General features: G+C 36.6%; 1 protein-coding gene across 6 annotated transcripts in view; it reads left to right on the top strand.

Annotated features, from left to right (window-relative positions):
* ULK4 (unc-51 like kinase 4) overlaps nt 1–26803 on the top strand; it is a 243474-nt gene that overhangs the window by 162829 nt on the left and 53842 nt on the right. For 5 of the 6 annotated variants that reach the window (XM_080580479.1, XM_080580476.1, XM_080580477.1 and 2 more), the window contains 3 exons: nt 10597–10763; nt 14307–14405; nt 23391–23576. In XM_080580479.1, the coding sequence (XP_080436605.1) occupies nt 10597–10763; nt 14307–14405; nt 23391–23576 (452 nt within the window). The remainder of the gene's footprint in view (nt 1–10596; nt 10764–14306; nt 14406–23390; nt 23577–26803) is intronic. The other variant, XM_080580478.1, reaches the window with a different exon arrangement.

The following is a 26803-nucleotide window of genomic DNA, read 5'->3' as shown; positions in this document are numbered from 1 at the left end:
ACTGCCCCAGCTCAGCACAGTATGCTGGCAGGCCAGGTTGTGCAAAATGTTTGACGTCAACTTGCTGTGAAACTGCTTATCTTGAAAACTTAATTATACACATCTCTCATTTCTCGTGTCTACTTCCTGCAGCTTCTCTCCAGTTCTTGCATAATTCATTGACAGTCCAGTTTTGCAGATCTTAATTCCCCCGGTCTTCCCACCAGAGCTGCTTTTGTTTGGCATAGATCCAGACTCAATAGATCCAGACTTCGCTGTTTGTAGTGTACTTCCAAAGTCCTTGTTCCTTAGTGCTCAATCTTCACTAAGCCCGGTAGTTTCTATCTTTCTAAAAATATTGATGGACAAAGGCAAAGGACAAATCTAGTTCTTAAAGAGCAGAGCCAAATTTCTGAGCAGATCTCAGCTATTTACAGGTGGCAACTGTATATTGGTGCAATCTAGAAAAATGTGTATTCCTGTTGTGAAACTCCTTGGGCATCTCGAAAGCCATTCAACACACCAATTTTATCTCTGACCCAGAAAAAGTGTTTCTGCATGTAAACAGAGGGAAGCCCTATAAAATATGCCCTGATGCCGTCATACTGTAAGATATCTGTTGGAATCCTAAATCCTAGGCGGAAGTAGTGATCTATGTTGAATGTCTTGCAGGGCGTATTATCTTATAAAATGGTGGGGATATTACTTCATTGTTTCAAGCTATTATTAAATCTTATTTTTGATGTTTGTCTCTTCACTGGAAATGACATGGGGGAGGAACAAAGGAATATAAGCCCTTCATTGCAAGCTCCCTCTTCACACCCTCTTTTCCCCATCCAAACGCTTATCTCATCAAACAAAAGGATTGAACTTAATGCCTTTGCCTGAACTTGCTTTTGAGAATCAGTGGTCTGGGCACAAGCCGGCTGGAGGAGAAACGTAGGTGCATAGTGGCAGTGCAAAAGGCACAGAAGGGACACATGGGGCACAACAAATTGCTTCTAACTGGGACGGGATGGGGGAGGCTCCTGATGTAGGAGCAATGTGCATTCATTCATCATAGTGGTAGAGTTACTGGGACCCTGTAGTACCTTCATACCTAAGAAGCCCAGCAGAGCAGGCGTGACAGAGAAAAAGGAAGAGGTACTAAAACAGGACTGGCATTACCAAGTTTCTTTTGCTGTTCTGTTGCACATCTTCACAGGTCACCCACTTAACAAAAAGTTTCTGGCTCTCTAAACTCTTTTCTGTTTTGTGGTGGCTATCTCTCTGACTGTCATTTTATCAATGTCCCTAACTTCTTTCTCACCTCTGAAGAAATCAGGCCCTTGAGCAAAGCAGAATCCAAATTCTCAGTTAAAGCATCAGATCCGCAGCAGGATCTAGTTCAGCTCATTGTTGGGGAAGGTGCTATAGTTCCCTGTTTTTATTTCAAAATTGGGTGGCTTGGGTCATGGTAGCCTGGTAGACCAAGGCAGTCCATGTGACCTCTTTACAGTAGGAGCCAGTTCCTGCATGCACAGACTCCACTACTCTCAGCAACATGCACCTGCACAGACAATGTGCATGCTGTCAACAGCCCAGTAAGTGAACAGACACACGCTCCTCTTGTGTGGGTCCTGTTGAGACATGGGACACAGGGTGTGGAGCATTGTATGTGAACACGTGAAGACTTATTGTTCTTTCAGAGTCTGGACTGCCTTTTGATAAATAAGCTGAGCTGTAGCTCCAGCTGACGGAGCACAGTCACATGAAGCCATGATAGCTGGGGTCAGTAGCAATGCTGATGGAAAATGAAGGCTCTGTTGGTGTAGGATGAACTGATGATGGGGATTGGGTAAAGCACTTTTGGTACCTTCTGAATTGACAGTATGATCATGGTGTGACGGGTTTGAGCTCAGAGATCCAGGTGGTAAGGTTTTAGAGATTTAATCAGACATGGCCTTAGTGGTATAGCCAGATGACAGCAAATTAGGAAGAGTCTGTTGGGCGGCGTTTTCCTTACATTTTTTTCAGAAAACAGTTGAGCTGGCGGAGGAGGTTTGAGGCTAGAGCATTTATCTGGTCACAGGCTCAAAACCACTTTACTTTCCTGAGATGTTCTGACTTCTGTTTAAGCCCTTTGATCACGTAATTACACCAAAGCCACCTTGGACAGTTGCAGTTACTTGTCAGCTTTCATTTATGTTCAAACCTTCATTGATGAATAATGCAGGAAGTTACGGGAAACTGTGGCATAGTTTGAGTTTTGTTGTAATAAGCAGCAGCAAGTGGCACTTAGTGGTTACTCTAGCCTTTGCTTTTGTGCTTTGGTCTAGCAGTAACAATTGCAAAAGACTGTCACTTGAAAATCCAAGTATCTGTACTCTGTGAGTTTTCATCCCATGGAAGGCTGATGTAAATAGACCAAGAGTAGGAATAAATATATATCTTACAGAGCATGACTTTTCTGTGGGGAATTATATAGAGTTTCTGCACTTATTCTTTGCTACATATATGTGGGAATATTTGTCAACTGTGTTTTATTTCTGCAATTTAAAACTGTTTGAAAACTTCAGAGAATTTTCTGAAGCTAAGGTTCATTGGTCCTTATCACTCGCAGTCCAGGGACTCTTGAAGGCCTATCTAGAGCAATTAGTGCTGGTAGCATCATTCGAAGCTGATGAATGCTGTCAATTGGTGACAGCAGTTCAGTGCTATATCCGTATTCTGGAGCAGTTCATATCTGGCCTGTACAGGTTTTGTCAGAAAGGCAGCTCTCAGAGTTCGAATGTGGTCTCTGAAGGATTTCAGTATAAGGGAAAGTTGATGCCAAAGCAGAGATATGAAGATACTTGAAGTAGATAAACAGTGTTTAATCTTATGTGGCAGGAAGTCTATTATTAAAACAGCAATCCCTTTAGAAGAATTTCTAGTTCTAAATTAAGCCGAGGATACAAATTCCCCCTGTATTTTATCACACAGTAATTGTTGCAGGCTTGATCTGTCTGAGCAGTAAATCAAAAAGTTTTTCTGAATCTTTTCTGACTCTGAATCTTTCTGAATACAAAGATTTCCTAATCTGAAAAAAAATATATATTTTTTAATCAATTAAAGAATTTTTAACCTCATCTAACATAACCAAGAGATTTTATTTTAGTTATTACCTTGTAAGGGATGAAATAGGGTTTATCAGGATCTGACTTGAAGTATAGCCTGCTGTAGAATAAATGTGCTTTATTAAACGGAATTCCATCTCTAACGTGTCTCTGACATATGGGAAAGAATATCTAAGTGAAAAGGTACTATAAAGTTTACCTAATAATAGCAATAATCGTCAATCCAGAAAATGCAATTTCATCTTATTACTGTCTTGTTTTATTTATTTATTTTGTGACAGAAAGTTGTGCTTGCAAGCGCTGCAGAATTGGCATATTGAAATACTGTATCAGAAAAAAAAAACAACACAACTTAAATCCATATGAAAAGATTGCAAGTTTTGTTTTTAATATATGCCCCAAAAGGACAAATATCTTAAATGTGTGCCCCTTGAAGTCACTGTATGGCATCCACCTCCATCCTTCCCTGGGTCTTCCAGCTCGAAGAGTCATCCGAGTGCATGAGTCTGCTTCAGGCTAAGTCAGATGGGCTAACGGAGGCTGCCCATCCGAACAGCATCGAGCAAGCTAACACTGTTTTGCCAGGGGAGACCAGGATGTACCTGGACATGCTCTCACACATTGCAGGAGGAGTAACCTCCATCCAACAATTGATCACTAGCAAACATCTGGGAAGAGCCAGTATTTGCAGTCAACAAAGCTGTTTACAAAATGAATGTCTGTCAGGCGGCCTCACTTCTGTGTTCTGTTGTATTGTCACTATCTCTTGGGATGATAGCACTCAATTTTACATGCATCAAGGGCTTTATGCTCCCTGATTAACAAATAAGCATCCTACTTTTGATGTACATGACATACATTAGTGACAGAACTGGCAGCACTTCTTATGACTGCTGGGTACTATATTTCAATTCTGGAGAGCAGAAGTTTAATTTGAATACCTAATTTAAAAATAAATGTTTCTTTTATATCCAGTCCCACAAGCCTTCTGATATAAGCATTTAAGCATTGTGTGTGCATCTTCAGTGGATCCTACCTTTCCATTATGTTTTTCACTTATCTTTTTGAGGTAAATGAGCAATTATTCTTAGTTATTACAGAATGTAAGAAGCAGACAGCATTTCGAGAGACTGTGGTGCCAACAGTGTGGTATCCAAACAAATCAAACCTGACTGCTGAAATGAGGCACTATTAATGTCTTGTCAACACTCTGAATAGATCCCCTGAACATCATTATAGTCCACAGTTATGCAGTAATCTCTCATATCAATTTTGGATATTTTTTTTCTCATAGTACCAGAAAGCATTTGGATGTTTTTATAATTCTTTTGGGAAAAAAGTTACCTTCTGATACTTCACATGTCCTTGCTGAACAAGTCTGTGTTCGCGTTCAAAGAGTTATACTCCTAGGAATGAGGGCCATCTCAGTAAATCTCAAAACCAAAATTCCCTGCCTTCAAAACTTTGATGTTACGTACCCATGAGTGCTGTGAACTTAGCTGCAAACATCTTGGCTATCTTTTCTGACTTGACTCTGGTACGGTAGAGTCAGGCTGACACCAGAAGTTGAATTTGGTTGAAATTTTGTTACAGAAACCTTAATGAGATTCTAAGGTAGGAAAATTCTCATCTTTTCATTTTTAAGAAATAACAAAACAGGAACTCCCAAGGGATCAGTTATTACGCTTTTAGAAATATTCCTCATCTTCGTATGCTTTTCTAACCGCATCTTTTCATACAGAATAACCACGTTCTTGCCTAGTTTGTATAATTTTTTATGTTTTACTGGTTTTATACTGACTAGTCAAGCATATTCAGCAGTATGTGAATATTTTATTATTATTCCTAGATTGTTCAAGTTGTATTTTTGCTATTTTTGTATACTCAAATACATTTTTAAGTTAGAATCTGCTTGTTTTCTATCTCTTAGCTGTGCTAAACAGTTGTTAGTCTTAATCACCTGCATGTTTGTTCCATAATTTAAATTTTAGAAGAAAGTAGGTTTCAGTGCTGGGAGGATTCTCTTTGCCTTAGAAGAGTTTGACATGGTTCCCTAGGAAGTTATGAGTCGTGAGCTCTTTCTTCAGTAACAAAAGATGTCACTTCTAAACTGCCTTCTAACAGTAACCACCAAACATTGCCACTCCTGAAAAATTGAATTAGAGCCATGTCATGTCTCTCCCCTTGACTGACTGAAAGCAGAAAAATCCTGCCACTGAGAATGTCAGGTGTGTATTTCTCTTAGGCATCCACAGTAAGGATAATGAATTCTTCCCTGTCTGCTTTCAGCCTCGTAGTAAAGGTGATGACTGTCTTTTCTTCCCCAATTGTCATAATCCTTACCATACCCACTTTTCTGCACTGACCGGTAGTGCACAGTGCCCTACCTGGTGTGTGTGCAGGAAAAGCTGAGCCCCAAGCCCAAACCCTGCAGTGTGTACCACCTGCAGTGAAATTTTTGTTCCTCAAACTTAGGGATTTTTTTACTCAGTCACAAAATGTCCACTCGCTGTCTCAGTAGTAGGAATATGTGCAAAATTTTCTTTAGATGCTACTCATATTTAAGATTAGAAAATAATTTTCAGGGCAGCAGTCATGCAATTAATGACTGTCTTTTTTCGTTCCACTGGATCTGATGTCCATAACTCACCAAATCTTGAAATCAGTGTTTCATTTTACATCCTAGTTTTTTATTCCCTCAATAATATAATACTGATGCAAATAGTTACTAAAAAGTAAATATCAGTAACAAATAATAAACAAAAATAACGAAAAATAATGAGCCTCTTAACAAATGCCATTACCCTAAAGATACCATTTTTTTGTTGCCTGTTTTCAGATGTTCAAATCAGAAAAATTGGAGTACTGGGGTTGTAATGCAAAGAATGCAAATGAAGTCCAGGTTTATATAGGTAAATAAGGTTCTGTGGAGAATCTTGATAACATTATGGATGGTTTTAAGGCTCAGATACTTAGGAGCTCTTTCCTATGCAAAAGAACCTATCAGGCTACAGTCCTGTGTTTCTTCTTAGCAATAATTTAGAGTTTTGTTGTTAATAGGAAAAAGATTATGAAATATGTTTTCTAGTTAGTCTGGCAGTGTAGTTTCAAATTCTCAACAAGTTATTTTTAGTCATTTAAGGAAGGAGAAAAAAAGAAAAAAAAGAAGGCAAGTCCACTCTGAAAGTAAGAGAAGGAAGAAAAGCCTAGTGAATATATATTCCATAATATCCCTAGGGAGTCAGTTGCGTAGGTGTGATACAAATGGGAAAAACAGCTCTCCAGAGAGCGACATGAAGAAAGGAACAAAGAGAAACCTTTTTGCCAGGCTGAGGCTTTTGCTGCTGGCTGCTTGGCTGCGTGGTGGTATTGTTAGGAGGAAGTGCACCTGCTCTAACACTTTCTTCGGCTAGAAACAGACAGGTTTGTTGAATGCTCTAATTGCTGGTAGGCATGAAAGGATTGCCTAGAAGATTGCTTCCTAGGCTGTCCTTTGATGTTTCATATGATTTGGAAGTGAAGATTTCTTGTCCTTTATCCATCTTGCTAATAGTTAAGAATAAAATATCTCCTCTCAGCTTTCATTCCAGAAGGTATCATGGCACATTCTGTCCGATTAGCTATATCACGGGCCAAAAGACTCCTTTTATCTTTTGAAAAGATTTGTAAAACACAAACATAGCCATCGCAGTCCACATTCATAAAATCCTATTAGCTAAATGCTCAGTTCATTGCAGAGGTCTCTTTGGGCAAGAAAAATACTCCGCGAATACTGGGTTTGTCAAATGCTATAAAGCTAGGCTAGGAATTTCAGATGCCATCCTTTCAATACAGGTTATGAATCTTAAATTGCAATCAGAACAGTTTTTTTTGTTGTTGTTAGTTATGTTGATTTACAAACATAACTCCAAGACAAAATCTAACTTGCGTATTATTTTTCTGCAAAATTTGAATATCGGAGAACTGCACTGAGGTTTAATACTCTGAAGATCCTCCTTACATTTACAAAGCAATAGAAGGCATCACTAGTGCTCTGTGAAGTATTATAATAAATTTATAATTATAGCTATAAACTATATGATGTGATACACTTTAATTATTTTGTTTTCTGGAATTTCAAGTTAGTAGGGTAATAAAAATATATATGATAAGTTAATAAGTTTTTACTCAATGTTGTTAATAAGTAATGCCCAGCTGAAAGAAATGATGATGCATTTCTTTAACCCATGTAAAATGTTACTAAGATTTTTCTCTTGAATAAGTGGAGTGTTGCCAAGATACTTGGAAGTATCAGAATTCTTAAAAAATAAAAATAAAAATAAATGTAGCTTTTCTCAGTAAAACAATCTTCCTTAATTTGTTCCAATTTAGCTCTCCACTGTGACACAGAATTCAGATTCAGATCCACCACTTTCAAGGTTCAGGAGTGTACAGGGTGTGTCTTTTGAGAAGCAATGTATAAGAAATAAATGTCTGTTAAATATCACTCAGAAATACGTTGTCAGAATATTTTAAAGATAAATATTGGTTTAGGCTTTATTGGAAACTAAGCATGTGGTTCTTGAATCAGTTGTGAAATTTGGCAGAAAAACAATTTATCTTCTGAAATGTAGATATTTATGTGCAATTTCTAGATTATGATTTACTGAATTATGAATACTTTCCTTTTTTAGAATTGCATCCTCTTTTTTTCAGGCTGTTTTGAGATTCAGTTTTTAGAATGCACATATGTGGCTTGATCTTTATAGCTACCTATAGAATAAATTGGTTATAGTGCCAGTGGCTGAAGCCGTGAAAGTTCTACTGAATTTTGTCATGGTCACTGCAAATTATACCGGTTTCCCAACTGTCTTTTTGAGGACAAGGAATGTGTATTTTGTCTTGTGGTGTAAGCAAGGAGTATATTTACATGTCTACAATTATGGCCTTCAGTTTTGATTTTGTTGTGACACAATAGAGGATATGTCTGGAACTTTATTTACTTGGCAAGAGGTCAATCTGTTTTATTTTTTTTATCTGTGGAACCAAGTGTTTATCAGATTTCTGCATGAATCATGCAGCGTGTTAGGGAACAGTTTGCACCAGTGTTTTATTTTAGATGTCTTTATTATAAAGTTCAGATGTGTTAAATTTTCTTATTGTATTTTAAGTCAAGGCACAGGTATGTTTTTTCAAAAAACTTCAGATTTAACATGTATATTTTTGCACATACAACTCTGTAAGCATGCATGCATATAAAATACCAATTCTGCCAATTCTGAAGTTTTCATTAACTAAGTAAATGTGAATATTCTGCTGTATTTCAGATGTTTGTATGCAGGGTTGCTAATACACATCCCCTTAGGATATAAATACTTCCAAGAGAGTAAAATCTGGGTGATTGTATTATTCATGTCTTAATGGGTGGGGAGAAGGTTGAGTGTTGGGTCTGCTTCCCCATTCACCCATCACCAGAAGTGAGGCAGTTGTGAGAATCACACTGGTACTGTCAGGGGAATAAAGTCATTCCCTTCAAATGTGAAAAGGAAAGGATTGCAAATGAGAGTTATGGATGCTTTTGTTTCATTCATAGCTACTCGTTCCCTACTTAGTGCTCTAAATGCAGAGAGGACTGCTGCCCAAAAAATTCCTGACGATGACCCATACAGTGCCATCATTTGAAAGAGGCCTTCTCAGTGTTAATCTCCAAGTCACTGTCTTAAGGGTTATATGGAAGCCATCTAGAAATAGGGCTGACTCATTCATTTTGATGTGGCTGTGGGTTTTGTGGTCATATACAGGGAGAAACAGAGTGTACTCAGCTGTATCCCTGCAGGCAATTTGCAGACCTCACTTTGATAGGGACCAGCTTTGCCTGGGCCGTTTTCTTAGGTTTCTTCTAATTTAGCCTGGTGAAAAAAAGGCATGGAATAACCACAGGTTTTGTGTTGGGTAGATGTACAATTATGTCTGTTTATTCTCTTCTTGGTGGGTATTGGTGACATCACTTGAATATGTCTCTGCTTGCTATCTCATTTGTGTGTGTTCAGAACGGCAGCAGAAACTGTACTTTAAAAAAGGAGAAGGAAATTAAATGTGCAAGATTAAACTGATACAATTTTGAGAGTTTGGTGCATGCAGACAAAAACCCAGGAAATTCAAAGCTTAGCCTGAGCCGTAGCCCATCAATCAAACTGTTGTGAAAGAACAGTGCTAATAATCATAAAAACACACAAAAATGTGAGATATAAGAGTGCAAGTCTTAACAAACCTGACCTGTAACTGTATTCTAAATGAATGTTTTTGTATGTAATTTCCTGAGGAAAGTGTTAAGGGTGGTGAATAGGGGAGGAGATTTTTTCATGGAAGTTTAGATAATGGATGGGGAAGCTTTCAAAGCAAAAACAGTCACCCCACAGATTTGTTAAATAACAAACGCTTAATGGTATAATTATGCAGGGTGTTCTACAGTGTCTTATTTTAGTCTTGTGCTGATGCTTGTAAAAATATATATTTTTTTGAAAAAAAGGACATACAATTACATTTTAAAGGAAAAGAAGCAGTCTCTTCAGTGAAATACATGTTCACTTTGGTCACTTTTGGTAGTTGTGGGACTACAAACTAACACGCTGCAGGGCTACTAGATAGGCATACCCAAGTCACAGCATGACTAATTGCCAGTTTAAAGGAAAATCGTTCACAAACATAATTATGTTCTGGGTGAGGAACAAAACATCTTTCATTCCTTATGAAATTCTGAAAGAAAAAGATTAGCATTAAATATAATGAACTCAGTTACTTTGTATTTGAAAGTGAGATGGATTCTCAATTGAATTGGTGTTTCCTTGAAATGGATTGTATTTTTTCTGATGTGTGAATTGATTTGTGGGTTAAGCAAAGTACAGGAGCTGATGTTATTAAATTCCAAAAGTACTGAAATAAGCTTCAAGGCAAGTATTTTCAAGAAACATTTTACTACCACCAGTCAAACAAGTCTTAAGTGCATTTTAGGTGTAGTATTTGGTATTTCATTTATAATAACCTTTTGAATATATTTTATATTAAGCATAATAACACTGTTCAATTCTACAGATGAAGTATATGGGTAAGGCAGAAATTGCAAGACCAGTTAAGAATGAAAATTTTAGGCTTAAGCCTTGATATAGCTGATGTGTTGTTCTGTAACAGTCTGGAGAAATTGTTTAGTTCTTGTGACCTGGGATGATGTGAAGGAGACTTGCGTACCAGCATGCTACAGAAAAGTTTAGGATTCCTAAAATTCCTCTTTATTAATGAGTGTTTTATAAGTCTCCATGTAGTTAGCAAATTTGATTGTATCAGTTTAGATCTCTTTATGAACTGCTCCAAAGTGGATAAAAGAGGCAGTAATTATAATGATGGAGGAAAAAGATGAAATTTAATAAATATTCATTGTGTATGTGAAATTTGTTTTTATGCTATTCTGTTATTTTCATCTGGACTATTCTCAGTTGTTCTTTTTTCCTGATAGCATTTTTTTTTTGTCTCCATGTCTACATAGGACTGGCTTCTCACATCTGTAATCTCCTAATAGAAACTGTGTCGCTATACTTGGAGGTAGATGATAAAAGCAGCACCAAGACAGCAAATGCACTTCTTCTGTCCTTGCTTGACATTTTGCACTGCATGCTTATGTATACAGCAAACATCGTACGCCAGACTTTACAGGTATGGAGTTTATTTCCTGGGGGTGATAACCATCTTAAACATTTTTTTAGATACCTTTTTGTTATCCTAATGATGATTTTCCCACTATTCTTATTACATTTTTAGTTTGGTGAAAACAGAAGATCATGCATTTTCAACTGCTTGCCTCTGTTTATGTACTTGCCTGGTTAGAATATTCATTTTAGTCTCACTCTGTGCTGGAAACACAGCTCTTAGCTGAATGCTCCATTTCTGTACTCCATAAATAGTTTAATTTGACATTTTCTCAATGATAGTTCAAAGCCTTTTCCTTCAGTTCATTTTAAAAGAAAAAAGATTACTCCATAAAAAACAGTATCTTTTTATTATAAATCAGATGTGATTATTGTACTTGAAAAGCATACGTAACCTCTGCATGTGCACTGACAAAAGTATTCCGCTCTTATGCTGCTAGTCTTTTAAGTTTCTGTTTGAACCACTGCAAAACACAGCATTAACAGGGTGACTTCTAGTGAAGGCTTTGTCTTCCTTAAGAATGGAGAACAAAAAGATATTAATCAATGAAATTGCACATAACTTTCAACAACAAAACAAGAAAAAGAATGTCCTTTTTTAAGATATGATGCTAAACTGACAATGTTTGCTTTGTTTTTAAGTGATCCACCAAATTCCTTCAGTTAGTCAGCTGGAAGTAACATCTGTATTTAGGCTACAAACAACAACACTTTTCATGTTAGGTTTTTGATGTTTCTGGAATTACCAACTAAAGAACAGAGAACTTAGACTGAACTTAGGTCCAGTATATCTGGAAGACAGAGATTCAAAATTGCATCCAGGTTGTACTGTAGTTCAGAATAGAGCTTCCTTATTCTGAAAAGGTCTTCCTGAGACTTTTCTTTTTTTGTAAACAAAGTTTAAGGTATGAAGTGGGTATTGAAAATTGAGGGTTTTTTCTATACTGATTTAAATAATCAGCTACATTATCAAACAGTCAACCAGGTATTTCCCTGACAGGTTTGTTATAATTTTTACTTTTTAGAAAAAAACAAAACGTAATTTAGATCTGATGGTACAGTATCTTGGCTTTTTCAAGTCCTCTAATAGCAGGCTCTTTAATCATTTTCTCATCTAAGAATTAGATTGCAAATGAAATTTTGTAGGCTAATTTCTGATTGTCATATTGTTAGCAGCTCTCCTTGTAATCATAGAGAGCTAAATTCTGTATTTACACCCCATGCAAGTGGTAAGGCCAATTATACTGAACAACATGAGGAGGGAAGATCTTGCACAGGGATTGATAATATTAGTGAAACTGATTATTTTTGTTTATATACATTAGATCTAATTTACATCTATATATTCAAAGCTAATTTATATTCCGGATTTACATGAATACATCAGTTGATTGATACACTAGAACTCCAGCTACAGATTTGTTCAACTTCAGTCAAAATAATCTTGTTCAATCTGGAAGACTAATGGACAAGAGGCAGCTGTGGTTTTGAAGTATAGCTTTGCCCTATACCCCCACAGAACTAAATTTAAGGTGGTGTTTCCATGCCGTGGCATACCTGTCTTGACTATACTCATCACAGGGCTCCTGTGGGTTCTACAGCTACCTTGGTACACGTGCCCTGTTGAATGGTGGCCATTAGTTGCTGACTGCTATTTGCCATGTATCTACAGCATATTCCTCTATCCGTGTGTCACTCAATGCATCACGGTAGTGATAACAAATGTTCTTTGTTTTCATAGAGATCTTCAGCATAAGATACCTTCTATAGCAACACTTGAGACAGAGAATCAAGTTTTCTCATAATATCCATTATTGGGGCTTTAGTTGACTTTTACAGATGGTACCACCCTCCACTTGAATCCTTGCTTTTATTTTAACTTTTTATATGTAATGTGATGACCTTATTCAGCTGGGTAGGCAAAACATGACCGCATGTTTCCTTCTAATTTCAGTACCTTTTGCTGGATGGTGCTGATAACTGTATCTAGCTTCATTCAAGAGTTTGCTCTCTGTGGTCCATGTGTTTGTATTTTAATGGAAATAGTACAAAGGTTTGGATTAATTTGCATATGTGCTTTGGAGCAGTTTCATCATACTGTGTCACTCAGGTGTGCCACAGCAGCTTGGAAGTATTTTCCAATCTCAATTTGAGAAGTGGACTCAGTATTTAGTGACTTAATGTAGGTTTAAGTATGGTGTAGTGTATATCCTTTATATATATAAAGGATAATTCCTTTAGTGAGTATCATTTATTCTCTTTTCAAAGGCACTAAATATATGAAAATTGAAGCAGTCAAATATCCGTATGTTGGGTGTCTTACTTCCTATCCAAATACTGGTCAGAAAAAGTTGTTATAGATTTAGCTGAAGTGAAGGTGGCTTACTTCCCATTTTTGGTTAATATAAACACTCATTTTTTTGTCTTCTGTGCACTATGTCTTTTTGCCCTTCTTGGACTTCAGCATTGTGGTGAGTCTCAGTGAGGAACATACCAATGTGTCTCGTTACTGAGAAATAGCTCTTTAGAGCTCTTTTGTTTCAGAACTTTTCCTCCAAGAAAGGCATTACCCATTTCACTCATCAAAAGCAACAGTGGAACTTCAGCAGTAATGTCTCCTGTCTCTCGGGACCTGCTCTTGTGCTCACTTAACCAAACAGAAATCCTTGGTTGTTATGCCTGGGTGATGGTTTAGGGATTAAGCTTTAAGTAAAACACAATACAAAATGAATTTTAAATGTGTCCTCCAGGTAAAATGTTGTAAAAAAGTGTAAAAGTTTTCCTCTAGCAGCTAGACTGTGTAGGGTCAGGGTCCAAAGCTGCTGCAAGATGATGAAGTTAAATGAAAAATCTTGCAGGCAGACCTTTCTAGCATCCAGGGGCACAGATGGGTCATAATAGCACTGCCTGGGATGGCAGTGTGTTTTGATGAGGGGCGATGACAATGGTCAGAATTACAGGTAGTTACAGATATTATCACAAACTTTGTTCACTTACAGATTTTATTATTCCTACTAAAAATATAATTTAATCTATTAGAATAAATTATTAATATTTCAGGATACAAAATGAATCAGAAGGGCAAAAGTGGACTTTATTGCTGAGAATCCTAACTTTTCAGTTATCTTGATTTTGTTGTTTTGAGTTGCATTTAAAGTTGTTCCTAATAAAGGGGAAAAAAAGAGTGAACTTTAATGCTAAAATGGACATGTTGAAAGAGAATACAAATACATAAAACATTTATGGCTTTAGAACTATGTTTTGCATATACAGTTCATAGCATTTTGTTGAAGAAATGTCATGTAGGTCAGTGCATTCAGTCTGTGCAGAACGAGCCTGACAGCGTGAGTCGCTTTTGCTTTGTGCTTATTGTTACAGACACAGGGAGTGCAACTGCTCCTTGGGAGCTCAGGAATACTTAACTAGAAAAGAGTGTATAGGTCTCCTTCCAACTTCTGTTCAAACTTTGACCACCTAATGGACCTAATTTGTTTCTCATAACTGAACAGTCACTAAAGCTGCTTTTAATTTTTTTTATCATCTGATTAAGGCACAGAAAACTGGCTCAGGAGGGGACACGCAGGCTGCTGAAGACCTTCTGCTTATCAATAAACCCCTGACGGACCTAATTAGCCTGCTTATTCAACTGGTGAGAATTTGCTTGTTTGTAAGCTTACTGGAATGTCACTGAAGTTGGAATTACTCAACAGAATTCGATATCTTAGAGCTCTGTTTGCTAGGTTTTCATTCGTTTTAAGCTTCTCCCAAATACAAGGCAAGGACTCCTATAATTTTTAAGGAATTAGAGGTCACAGTGACTTACAGGTTACAAAAGACATCTGAATAATTCTGTCCAAACACAGAACTTGGGCAGGGGACAGGATCACGCTTTTAAGTTGGGATACACATGTATAGCCAAATTTTAGTCCTTGAAAATGGTCTAATGATCACTGTACAGGGAAAGGATTATATTCAAAATTTGAAAACAAGTACTACTACCATTAGAAAAGTCAGTAAACTGAAAATTAGTTTGCAGTGAGTGATTACCTTTAATGTTATTTCCTTGGGTGTGAGCCTTCTGATTTTTTCTTAAGAGTTTAGTTTGATTTTAACATGATCCTGAGGGATTTGGGAGTGGGAACGGTCCCTGGTAGCCTGTAATCATCTTTTTAAAGTCAGTCTTCTCTGGGCTTTACTAGACATCACAGTGCTGCAGTGAAATCTCTCCAGAGAGCTATAGTGTGTCCCTGACACATCCCACATCTCAGCTGCCATCATACAGCACCAGAGATTTGTACTGGTTGTGTGTGTAATAACTTAGAGCAGGGGAATGCTTCTTGAGTTGGACAGGGCTTTTAGAGGTCTGGTGTACTGCCTCTGCCTTTCATTCAACATAAAGTGAGTAAAATGGTACATGAGAATTTTCCTGAGCATATCACACAATCATTTCTGGGTTGTTTTCCTTAAAGATATTTCGGATTCACTATGTTTTCTCTTCCAGCCCCAAACTTCTTGAAGTTGTTCCTTATCACTTAAATATAGCTTCTATTGTGACATGAATACCTGTGATCCTTTTTACTACCTTTAGCACTGTCTAGCTTCTATTTGTGGAAAAGTGATTCCTTTTTTTTTTTTTTTTTAATAAATAATTTTTGACAATATACTTGTTGCTAAGTCCACCTTTGATGAATTTGTTTCAACCAGCCATTGACAAAGACTTTTTGGAAATGTTCACTGAATGACCTGAAACAAAGTGACTGAATTTCAACTATTTAATATTTCATTTATAAATTCTTTTATTTTCTATTTTTTTAATCGCTACATATGATAAATGATAAGATATGAAGAGATGCAAATGTTCCTTTAAAGTGAAACTAGACATAAATTTAAATTCCATTAACTCCCTAAAGAACAGAAAATTAGAGGCCCAGCTTTACTCAACTTGTACCACCTGGAAGTCTTTTTTTTTATAAGTTTCTAATTAAAGGATAGGATAATTGTATAGTTAGCATGTGCTGATTAGATTCTGACTTGTTCTTGTATTTCAGAAGCATGGCTGCAAATTACTACTAGGTTTTGCTTTGTTCTATATTTCTACAGATTCCAGAATGTTGAAAATGTTTATTTAAAATCTGCTTGTTTTAACATACAGGTAAAGAGGAAAGGTCATTGGTGCTTCTTCATTTTTCTTGGTTTTAAGTTCTGTTAAAGATTTTTTAAAAGTGAGGGATTTTCTCTTGTGTACGTGTTGTTCTTTACATACATGTGCTTTTTTGGGGGTTTATGAAAGTTATTTCATCTAGCTTTGTTAAGTTTTGTATCCTCCATCCATTGCTGTGTTAAATTTTTCCTGGTAAGTCTGAAAAAGTTTGAACAATGGAACAAGAATTTTGAAAGTTAGGATCCAGCTGTTCAAAATATTTTATGCTCTAATTTCTTTAAATAAGAATAAATTCTTTGTGCACTACTTTTACTCTCTGCTTCTCCAGGTGCCTTCATATACAAGTGCAAGAGCTACAGTGAAAGCTGTGGCATGGGTTTAGAGCTACTCTCAGTACCTGCCACTACAGGTGTTCTTTCTGTAGCAGAGTATGAAAGACAAGGAAGAATATGTTTGCACTGTAAGAAGGAAGGAAATCGCTGATTTAGTTTCATTGCTAATTTGTTATGCTGAGTTTTTAAAATGTTGTGTATTCTAGGACAGGGATTGGGTTTTGCTTTTGGCTTTGCAGGGGAGCATCTGCTACAGTTGGATTGTACTGACACTATATGGAGAATAGCCATGCTTGGGGAATATCACAAGATGGTTGAGTGGTGTGCCAATACATCACTGACCCACGCTCATCCTGCAGTCTGATAATTTCTTTTTTCTACAAGAAAAATACCCCTTCTGGTAAATACTACCCGCCTTGACCTTAGGAACAGAGTTGCCCCTTTATATAGTGGTACTCGTGGCTTAACTCAGTACCTTAACCATTGACATCTCCTGCGTAGCTGCTATCAGCTTCTTGTGTCTCGTGCCAGCACTGAGATGATGTCTCCTGGATCTCTCCAGATGTATATCCCTACCCAACAGGCCTACCTAAGCCAAAGTTCTGTTGCACTACCAGTAACAGTCCTCTGTACTGAGCTGTGAAGCTACATAATCTACTATTATTGTTTTGAGGCATTCTGTTCTTTGTGAACTTCACTTTCTGGAGTTAAAATATGTCTTAAATTTTGAACTAACCACCACGTTAAGATGTTAAGTTCAAATTATCTCCCTGATTTGGTATTTCTATTCGTCTTACCATAATTATGGTTTCTTATGTCACCTTGAATAATTGGTTTCCCTCATTGATATGTATATCCCTCAAGAAGATGATTGTTTCATGCCCCATTGATTTGTCTACTTATTTATTTATTTATTTTCTTCAAGACCTACATGTTTATCTCTCTTAATAATCCTTCAAAAATCAATGCGAGCTAAACTTGAAAATGTCAAAAACTTAGAATCAATTTTTCCCTTCTGTAATTATGATTTAGTCTGTCACTTAGGGCATAGCAAAGCAAGTGTAGAAAACCTAGGTTGCATGTAAGTGAAACTTCAGAGATTTTAAGAATGTGAAAGAAGAAATAATTACAAATTCTGTCAGGCAGAAAACATTGCAAATATGGAGAATTCAATATTTAATCCCGTGATCAGTCTGCCGTTAATTGATCAGTAAGAGGAAAATAAATTGAGCATTTAGCCTGCTGCTTGGCAGCTTCATGTTTAAAAGTTAATTACACTTAGCTTTTTGTCTAATGTTTCTCCACTTGAACATAAATCTAATTTGATTATTATACTGAAACTTGCAGCTATTGTAGACTATATGAAACACCTTCTACTATTTTTATGTAGTGGTTATACAGAAAAAAAATATTGTAATATTTACTGGCATTTGAAATGACTTCAGTGTGGATTTTCAGAAACTTTTTCAAACTCCAAAATTAAAAAACAACAACAACAACAACAACAACAACAAAACACTTCTAAAGGTTTGTTAGCCAGCCTAATCAGCACTACAAATGAATAACCTGATTTTCTCCTTCATTACATGGGCTTCCATAACTCTTAGCGTAATATTGCATTTGTGCTGGCAGCTAAATCAGAGGGCTCAGCTTACGAGTGATAACTTCCTGTAAGCTGAATGGGCTTTTTGGACAGCTGGAATGACTGTATTACCTTGTCAATACCTATAAAAAGGAGTTTCATGTCTCTTTAGATCCTAGACGTAGGCCCTTCAGTCTTCTCTGCACCCTATCAGACTGCTGAGAGAGATTTTGTTTGTTTTCTGGTGACAGGCTTCTTCATTATAGTGTAACCATTAAAATTTATAATTGGTTATCAACTTCAGGATGTCTGGATTTTAATGTTGAATGACCAGTTAATCATGTGCAAACAAGAAGAGGACAAATGGGGAGCCTCAGTGCACATGGATGAAGATGATCTTTCCTAGGTCCTTTCTGTCCCTACATTCCACTGGCCGTAAGGCTGAGCCTTGACTTCAGTTTCAGAGCACGTGAAGGTATTTGCCAATGAATAATGAAAATGACTGCAGAAGAATGATAATCCTGCAGACTGTGCAGAATTTTATTTTGCATTTCTTAGGAATACAGGCAGTTCTGTGGTCAGGGTGGGAAGACATAGGTTTATGTCCTGTGCTGTACAATGTATTGCTGTGATTGTATCTGAAATGTTCTCTCTGAAGTATATTTGAAGGATCCTGTTCCACAAAGCTACCTTAAACAAACAAACAAACAAAAAGAGAATATATTGTCATAAGCACAGAACTTCAAAATAGGGATTTAGTTTCTCAGCAGTTAGAATAGACTAAGATGAACTGAAAATACATTGTTTTTTAAAATATTTTCCCCTACGTATAAGGACAAAAATTTTGCCCCAAGCCAAAATACAATGTTTTCATTTTTCATTTAAACTGTGCATATTTCCTAATAAGAATAGCATAGTAAAGGTAGCAGGTTTAATAGTGATGTTTTGCTTTTACATTTTGTTTAATGTTTGTAAAATCATCTTCCCTATAGTTCCCAGTGGTGCTTCCTGTATAGCATATTCTGTAATCACATTACTGATGTAATGAACATCTATCTCTTATCGTAATAAACTCTCTTTGTGTTTAACCTCATTAATGCACTGAAATAGTGTCCCCTCCGGGTAATCCAGACAGTTTCATTGTAGCTCTAAAATTAGATGCTGTAACAACTCCAATGGTGTGAAAACTGCCACTTCAGATGAAATGATCACACATTTCTTGCAATGGTTTGCAATTCATGAACACGCTGCAAGTGGGCTCATAACGCAGGTATTTTTGACAACAGACTACAAAAATATAGATGTGTAATAACAAGAAACCTGCTTTTCACCCTGTTAACCTTAAAATACACAGAGCAGGTTCCATTTAGAAATGAAGTAGAATTGTACGCTACGAGCCTGTTAACAGGAGGTTATAACTTGGCCATAAAAATTAAGTAAAAGGAGTGCAATTTCATTGCACAAAAATCTTGTCTTGAAGCATTATTTAAAAATTTTGTACTGAAAAATAATTCTACAGTTCTGAGTTGTAGAATGGCAAAAATTATGAATTTAGCTCTTCCTTAATTTATTTTAGGATGCTGTTTTTTTTTTTTTGTTTGGTTGGTTTTTTTTTGAAGTTATATGTTAGCCCAGAAGATTAAAAACTGCATGGAGAAAGAGTACAAATATTTCTACCTTGCTGAAAGACTGAATTTATAATCCCCTCTAAGACTGATAAAAAGTGAAATGAAAGGCAATTAGAGTTCTTTCCACTAATTATGAAATATAAGGGGGCAGATCTTTTCTTAAAAAGTTAGAACTCTAGTTTTTCTTGGGTGTCTCATCAACTGAAAGAACAAAAACTTAAGTAGATGCTGTCGTGAAAAACTATAAATGCATTAGACTTGAAATATACTTCTTCATATCAAATTGAATTGTTATGAGTAGAAATATGAGAATATTATTCCAGCTGATTAACAGATGGACCATCCATCTATATTCTTTTGCCTAGCAATATGATTGTTCTTTCTGTTCCTATTACACGAGATACTATTTACTTGAAAGCTGAATTTTCATTCTGTGGTTTGCTGTCTTTATTTATTATATTTTCAGTCATTGCTTTTGTTCATGCCAACAATTTTCTTCAGATCTCCTGCTTTTTATTACCGTTAATGGAAGTACTAACACAGACTGGCAGCCAGTTCTAAATTTCAGGGTACCAGCTTATGACACAACATCTAAATTACTATTTGTCAGTAGTGAAACAGAAAAATGGTGAGAGCTCTGAGTATGTATACATAAACATTTTTCTCTATAGAGGGACATTGCTGAGAATTCCTCTTCCACTTTAATTATTGATGGGTTAGACTGTAGGCTAATGATTCTCAGACCCTCCAGAGAAAATCCTGTCTTTCCTATTCCCAACTTGTTTTCTTTTTCTTCCGAAATCTGTGCTGTTATCATTTCACTCCACAATTTTCCAGGATGACAGCAACTTGCTCCCCAAACTATAGGTAACACTGAAGCTCAAAGGGACTCTGGTGTAGCAGAAGAGCCTGCAATACAACAGGGGATGAAGGACTTCTTTGGCATTTGTGATAGAACAGCACGGCGCCACTGCTTTCAAGTACTGTGAACCCTGGCATGATACTGGTGGCTGGGTTTGGAGGATGGTTGCCAACAACTTGATAATGCGTGACGAGCAAGTGTATCTGACAGAAAAACATACGGGGTGGAGGTTTTCACAATCTTCCTTTCTTTTTTTTAGGGGGGGCGGGGGAGTGGTGGTGGGAAGGACAGCAGCTACAAAAGTAAAAGGTTGGGCATACCAGGAAAGGTAAGTCAAGCCATCAGCCAAAGCTCAGCTCCTCCTGACCTTGGCACTGTCTCACTAACTGGGGACTCCTGCTGTAGACAGCCTTGCGGTGAGACAGCCTGCTGTTCAGATTCCTCAGGAATAACACTGAACGGACTGGTGTGCCCTCTGCCCTCCTTGTCTCAGGAAGAGCTACAAAGGACATGGTGCTTTTTGCGTTTCTTCATGCAAGATTGCTGTAGGGGCAGTCCTCTGCAGAGACTAATACCCTTCCTTTCCTCAGTTTGATGTTTTAGTGAACATCTCAGAAAAAGACCTTGAGAATTGTCTCACTTCCGAGTATGGCTACTGAGATTTTTGATTATGCGTGGGATTTTGTGCTTATGGGAATCAGGAAACTGGCCTCTGCTGCAGCACTGGGGCAAAGAGATACCTGTTCAAATGTTCGCTGATTTTTATTTAGTTAGTTAGCCAACAAACCACAACTGAAAACTGAACGTTGTTCATGTACTATGATTTCAGGGAGTGGTTTCTTTACCTGTCTGCACTCATCTGGTAACGAACTATAAGTTAGACAGTGCTGCTTTTAAAAGGGATAATAGATGTATGTTAAAGTAGTGTAATCTTTCCTTCCTTTATATAATAGTGTTTTTTTTTATTATTTTTCAGTGAAGGAAGTAAAGGTCAACTCAAAGCTCCCAGTGAGATCAGTGGAATTTTTTTTTTTGATTTGATAAGGAAGGAAGATATAAATAGAGCTATAAAGCTTGTTACTCTTCGTTGTTTTTCTTCCTTTTTAGCCTTGCTATTTATGTTGATGATGTTATTATCTAACTCTGGATAATGAAAAAGAAACAACAATCAAATATGTGGAATATAGACTGGAATGGAGAGAAAAAATATAGCAAAGCTGTGCAAGAAATAGCTGCTGTGGTCCTGTCACTTGCACAGCATTAGGTCAAGTAAAATGTGATATGTCTTGGGGCTATGTATTCAGCACTTACATCTCAGTTCAGTCTGTTTTAAACAGCCAGCTCTGTGAAGCTAATGGAAAGCAGGTTCAAATTTGCATGCAGATCCCTGGGGACCTGCTGCTCGGATATTTAAGAAGTATGTGTCTGATGGTATGTTTCCAGATTACTTTAAAGTAACTGTATGGGTTTAAAATGAAAAGACTTGGGACGTTCATACTTCAGATAAAATAAGTAATTATTATTGCAATAGGTGGGGATATATATATATATGTATAGACACACACAGTTGGACAGATTATTTGCTTGCTTTTAATTGTCAGTAAGGGTACCATACTGTAATACAGCTTCTTTGTGATTAGTATTTTTGGAATTAAGAAACTGTGTAGGAGTTACAGAAGTGTGAAAATATTTCATACCTTACTGGTAAGATCACCACTGTTACGTTTTGTTCAGGTTATAGTTTGTAAGGCCGGAAAAGGCTATTGTGGTCATTCAGTCAGTATACTGTCTTTTGTAACACAAAACTTAGGACTCTCCTAAATTAATTCCTCTTTATAGTAAAGGGTTTTGTTGTTGCTATTTAGAAGAAAAAGGAAAAAAAAACAACACTATTGTTATATATAAATCGTCTGTGATGGAGAATCTGTCTCAGTTCTGAGGAAGTTATTTCAGTGGTTAATGGCCCTTAATAATGAAAAAAGAAGGAAAGAAAATCAAATTAGTTCTTCCCTCTAATCTAAATTGCTTTAGATAGAGTTTTGAGCCAACATCTCTTATCAGTCCTTTTTCAGGTATAGAAATTAAGCTATCCTCAACTTCCTTTTTCTCACATGGAACAGAAGAATATGATCAAGTGCCCTTTAGCCCTCCCTTTGATAAACTATATAGATTGAATTCATTCAGACTTTCACTGTTAGATTTTCCAATCTATCATCCTCTTGACTGTTCCCAAGAAATCTCTGATTTTTTCACTTACGTTCAAGAACAGTATGCACCAAAAGTAAGCATTGCATTCCTGTTGTTATTCCACCAGTGCCAAATACAAGCACAATATAATCTCTCTGCATGTGATTTCCAGATTGTACTTTAAAGAAGGATATAAATTATTTTGATAGTGGTGTCATACTACCAGAAGCTCATTTAAAAATCAGTATTAGCCATATCCCCAAATCTTTTCCATGATTTTGTTTCCCAGGAAAGAGTTCCTCCATCCCATTGCTAGGGCCTGCTCAAGTATCCACTCTTCAAAGCAGTACAGAAAAGCTGGAATTTAGAAAAGAGCTCCAAAAAATATTTTAAATCTGCAAAATGTACCTTCTAATGTGGCTCAGTTAAAATCCATTACATAGCCTGTACTCTACCTCAACCAGGAGCTGTGGACTTGACTTAGAAATAATTAAATGAAGTTTTATGGTGTGCATTATGCAGAAGATTAGACATCATGGCTATGATGATACTTTCTGATCATACTGTTTCTATTTTAAAGCTAAGTATATGGTCTGAAAATAACAGAATTGGGAGCAATGTTTTCAGTGCTTTTATGATGTCTCTCTAGATATGCTATTCGATATGATCATAACTGAGACATAGTTATACTGCTGCTTAAGAATAGATATATTTTAGTTACATTTTCATCACTTTATTAAGCTTAGTTTAATGGAATTTTGAGTCAGTCAACTAGAAACAATTATTTCCTGCCACAATGTTAATGTTAACATTCTTCTGAATTCCCAGCGATAATGCAATTTTTCTGAAATTGGAATTTGATTTTTGTTTGTTCATTTTTAGCTTCCCAGTGAAGATATTGAAATATTTGAGAATGCCTCACAGTGCTTATCATTGCTGGTTCAGCTGTATGGAGGGAACAGTGAGGAGAGCATGTCTCCAGAAAACATGGACAGCTTCACTGACGTGCTGAAATCCAAAAAAGATACACGACAACTGAAGCTTTTGTTGAGGATTATAAAGAGACTGGTGAGTCGGCTTCTAAACATTTGAAAATTCCTTGTTGTTTTTTGTATCATTGGATACTTTTTTTAGCTATAATTTTCCTTTTAAAGTAAAAAAAAAAAAAAAAAAGTGTATAAAGGAATTTTAAAAACAAAATATGTGAAGTTAAATTTCCTGTCTTTAACTTTCAGTAAATTTCTCTGGAGAAGATAGCCTTCTGTTTTTAAAAACTCTTACAAAACGGTTGTTGGATTTTTCCTATTTCAGTTACCTGTTCAGCTATTGAAATAACTCGTGTTATTTATATATTTTAGTACTTCAGCTTCATGAAGTATTGGGGCATTTTTATGAATGCCTTCTCAAAGAATTGAATAGCTGTTCAGAAGCATAGTACTTGATATAATGGTAAATAAAGTACCATTTTGTACTTGAAATAGGTTTGTACATCGGCTGTTGACTCCTCATTCTCACCAAGTGATAGGGACTACTTCTGTTAGAGTGGTTTTAGAATAGCAAGTCAATCAGTGGGAATCATACACGGGCTGGTCTGCTGATGTTATTGACATGTAGGAGTTTTAGTTCTGTCACTCTATGTCATGGTGGAATGACAGCAGCATTGTTTCTCTCAAGTAGCTTAGATAGAAAACCTTCTGTATCTGTGAAATTCTTTTAAATAATACTATGCTTTTTATCTCAAAGTCTCTTGATAGAAGCTTTGCCTCCACTGTCACCTTGCAGTGCTTGATTATTTCACCTTTTATTCTCCAAGAGCAGGAGTTTTCAATTAAAAGAGGGTAAATTCCCCAGCATAAGCAGGAGAAGACACTTGAATTTTGCAATTGCAGTGCTGGGTACTAGAATAAGGCCATAATCAAAGGCAGCAGAAGTCATCTTACTTATAGAGTTAAGAGGAAGCCACCTTTTTATAGGGCTTTTGGAGTTGCTCCCATCTTCTTTCTCCTGCCTATTTTATTTAAATCACAAGAAAGTAAATGCTATACCCTTCTTCCTCATTTTGCTCAGCCCTATTTTTCCCTACAAGAAACATGAATATAAGAAATTGAAATTGAAATGGCATTTAAAATTCACAATTTCTCTCATTCTTGACATCACATCACGATTTACTCATCTCCTTTGTTTTCTGCTGCTCTTCTTAAAAAGAGAATTCTAACAAAAAAATTTTAAGACTTTTTTTTAAGATTTAAGATTAATTTTTAATTTTTTGTGTAATTGTTGTGCTGGCGAGAACTGTTTTTTTATTTTATTATTTTTATTTTTTATTTTTTGCTTTTTCACAGAACAAGTAAGAGGAAAGAGGCAACAATGTGTGAGGAAAGGAGGCTGCAATATACATATCTAGATTATTTCATTTTAACATAGCTACAGAATGGTTTCCTTTCCTTCCATTTTGAAGACTATGATTCAAAAGTTGACCTGGCACACGGGATATGTAGCACAGAAATTTCTAATGAGTATCTCAAGAGACCAAAGCTATGTTATCACCTTTTGAATCTTGGAAGTTCCTATACTTTTTAGATATCTCCTTTGTATATACCAGTGCTGCTGGTACTTGTTATTTATATCAGGTACAGATTTTCTGTAATTATTTTAATAAGATCATAGGATTTCTTTTGAAAGCAAGGTTCATAGATAATTTGACAGATTATTTAATAAATCTTGAATTATTTCTCCAAACCTTAAAAAGTTCTGTTCAGAGGAGATGATTATCTTGTCAAAATTGTCGTAATCATGAAAGACATTGAAATATAATGATATCTGTTTAACAAGGATGCAGCCCACACCATCTGTTCATGCTAAATTTTAAAACCTTTAACAGTGTTTTTCATTTTTTTTCATAAACTGCTCATATCTGAGCAGTATTTTATTAGGGGGATGACTAAGTGCATGAATTGCATTCTTGCCAATCAGTGCTTGTAGAGGCCATCTTTCTGATATGTGATCCCAGTAACTTCATTATTAGAGACCACAGGTATTGCTTCCATAAGACAGGAATGTGTAAAAAGAATTCGATGTTTTTATGGTATAGGTGCCTTTATTGCATGTATTTCTGGAAATAAGGAAATGGTATAGCAGTAGGACTAGCTAGTCTTTGTCCAAAAGTTTCATATATTTCCAGTGGGCCAATGGAGACCTATATCCTGATATCAGAATCTTCAATTTACCATCATGTCAGAGAAATTGTCAACATACAAGATGGCCTTATCTTGATGAAGTGTTAACTTTATATGGTGTTTTAATTTAATATTATTTATTTATGAAGTCTTACCTTCAGTAGATGGATTTTTTTTTTGGACAAAGTTGTTGTGTTTGTTTTTAATGTGGTCGTTTCTCATTATCAGCTTTGTCCAGCAAGTTGACTGCAGGGCAATATAAACTTCTTGCAGCACTTTCTTCACTGATCTTAGTCCTACTATTTTGTTGCATTCGTTTCTTAAACCACAAACACAGATTGTAGGCCAGACAGGGGCAAGAAGTACTTACTAATGCAATCTTCATGAACAGCCCTTTTTTCATGGCTTCATTTTCATAGAATCATTTAGGTTTGAAAAGACCTTTATGATCACCCAGTCCAACCATCAGCCTAATACTACATGTCCACCACTAAACCATGTGTCTAAGCACCACATCCACACATTTCTTTAATACCTGCTTCCCAGGGCAGCCTTTTCCAATGTCTAACCACTTTTTCCTTGAAGAAATTCTTCCTGATATCCAATCTAAACCTTCCCTGGTGCAACTTCAGGCCACTTGTTCAAGTTCTGACACTTGTCAACTGAGAAAAGAGGCAGATACTCACCTTGCTGCAGCCTCCTGTCAGGTAGTTGTAGAGACCAACGCGATCTCCTTCCCGTCTTCTTTTCTCCAGACTAAACAACCCCAGTTCCCTCAGCCCCCCCTCATAAATATTTCATCCCCCCCTCATCTTGTTTTCTAGTCCCTTCGCCAACACGATTGCTCTTCTCTGAATGTGTTCCAGCAACTCAGGTCCTTGTTGCAGTGAGGAGCCCCAAACCGAACGCAGTACTGGAGGTGCGGTCTCACCAGCAGTGAGTGCAGAAGGACACTTCCCTAGTCCTGCTGACCACATGATCTCTGATGCATGCCTGGATGGCATCGGCCTTCTCGGCCACCAGGGCACACTGCTGGCTCATTCCAGCAGGCAGTCTACCAGCACCCCCAGATCCTTTTCTTCTGATAACTTTTGCAGCCTATACCACTGCATGGGGTTG

Source organism: Anser brachyrhynchus, assembly GCF_964034855.1.
Source record: "Anser brachyrhynchus genome assembly, chromosome: 2".
Classification (NCBI taxonomy): Eukaryota; Metazoa; Chordata; class Aves; order Anseriformes; family Anatidae; genus Anser; species Anser brachyrhynchus.
This window is presented reverse-complemented; position numbering and strand designations above follow the sequence as displayed.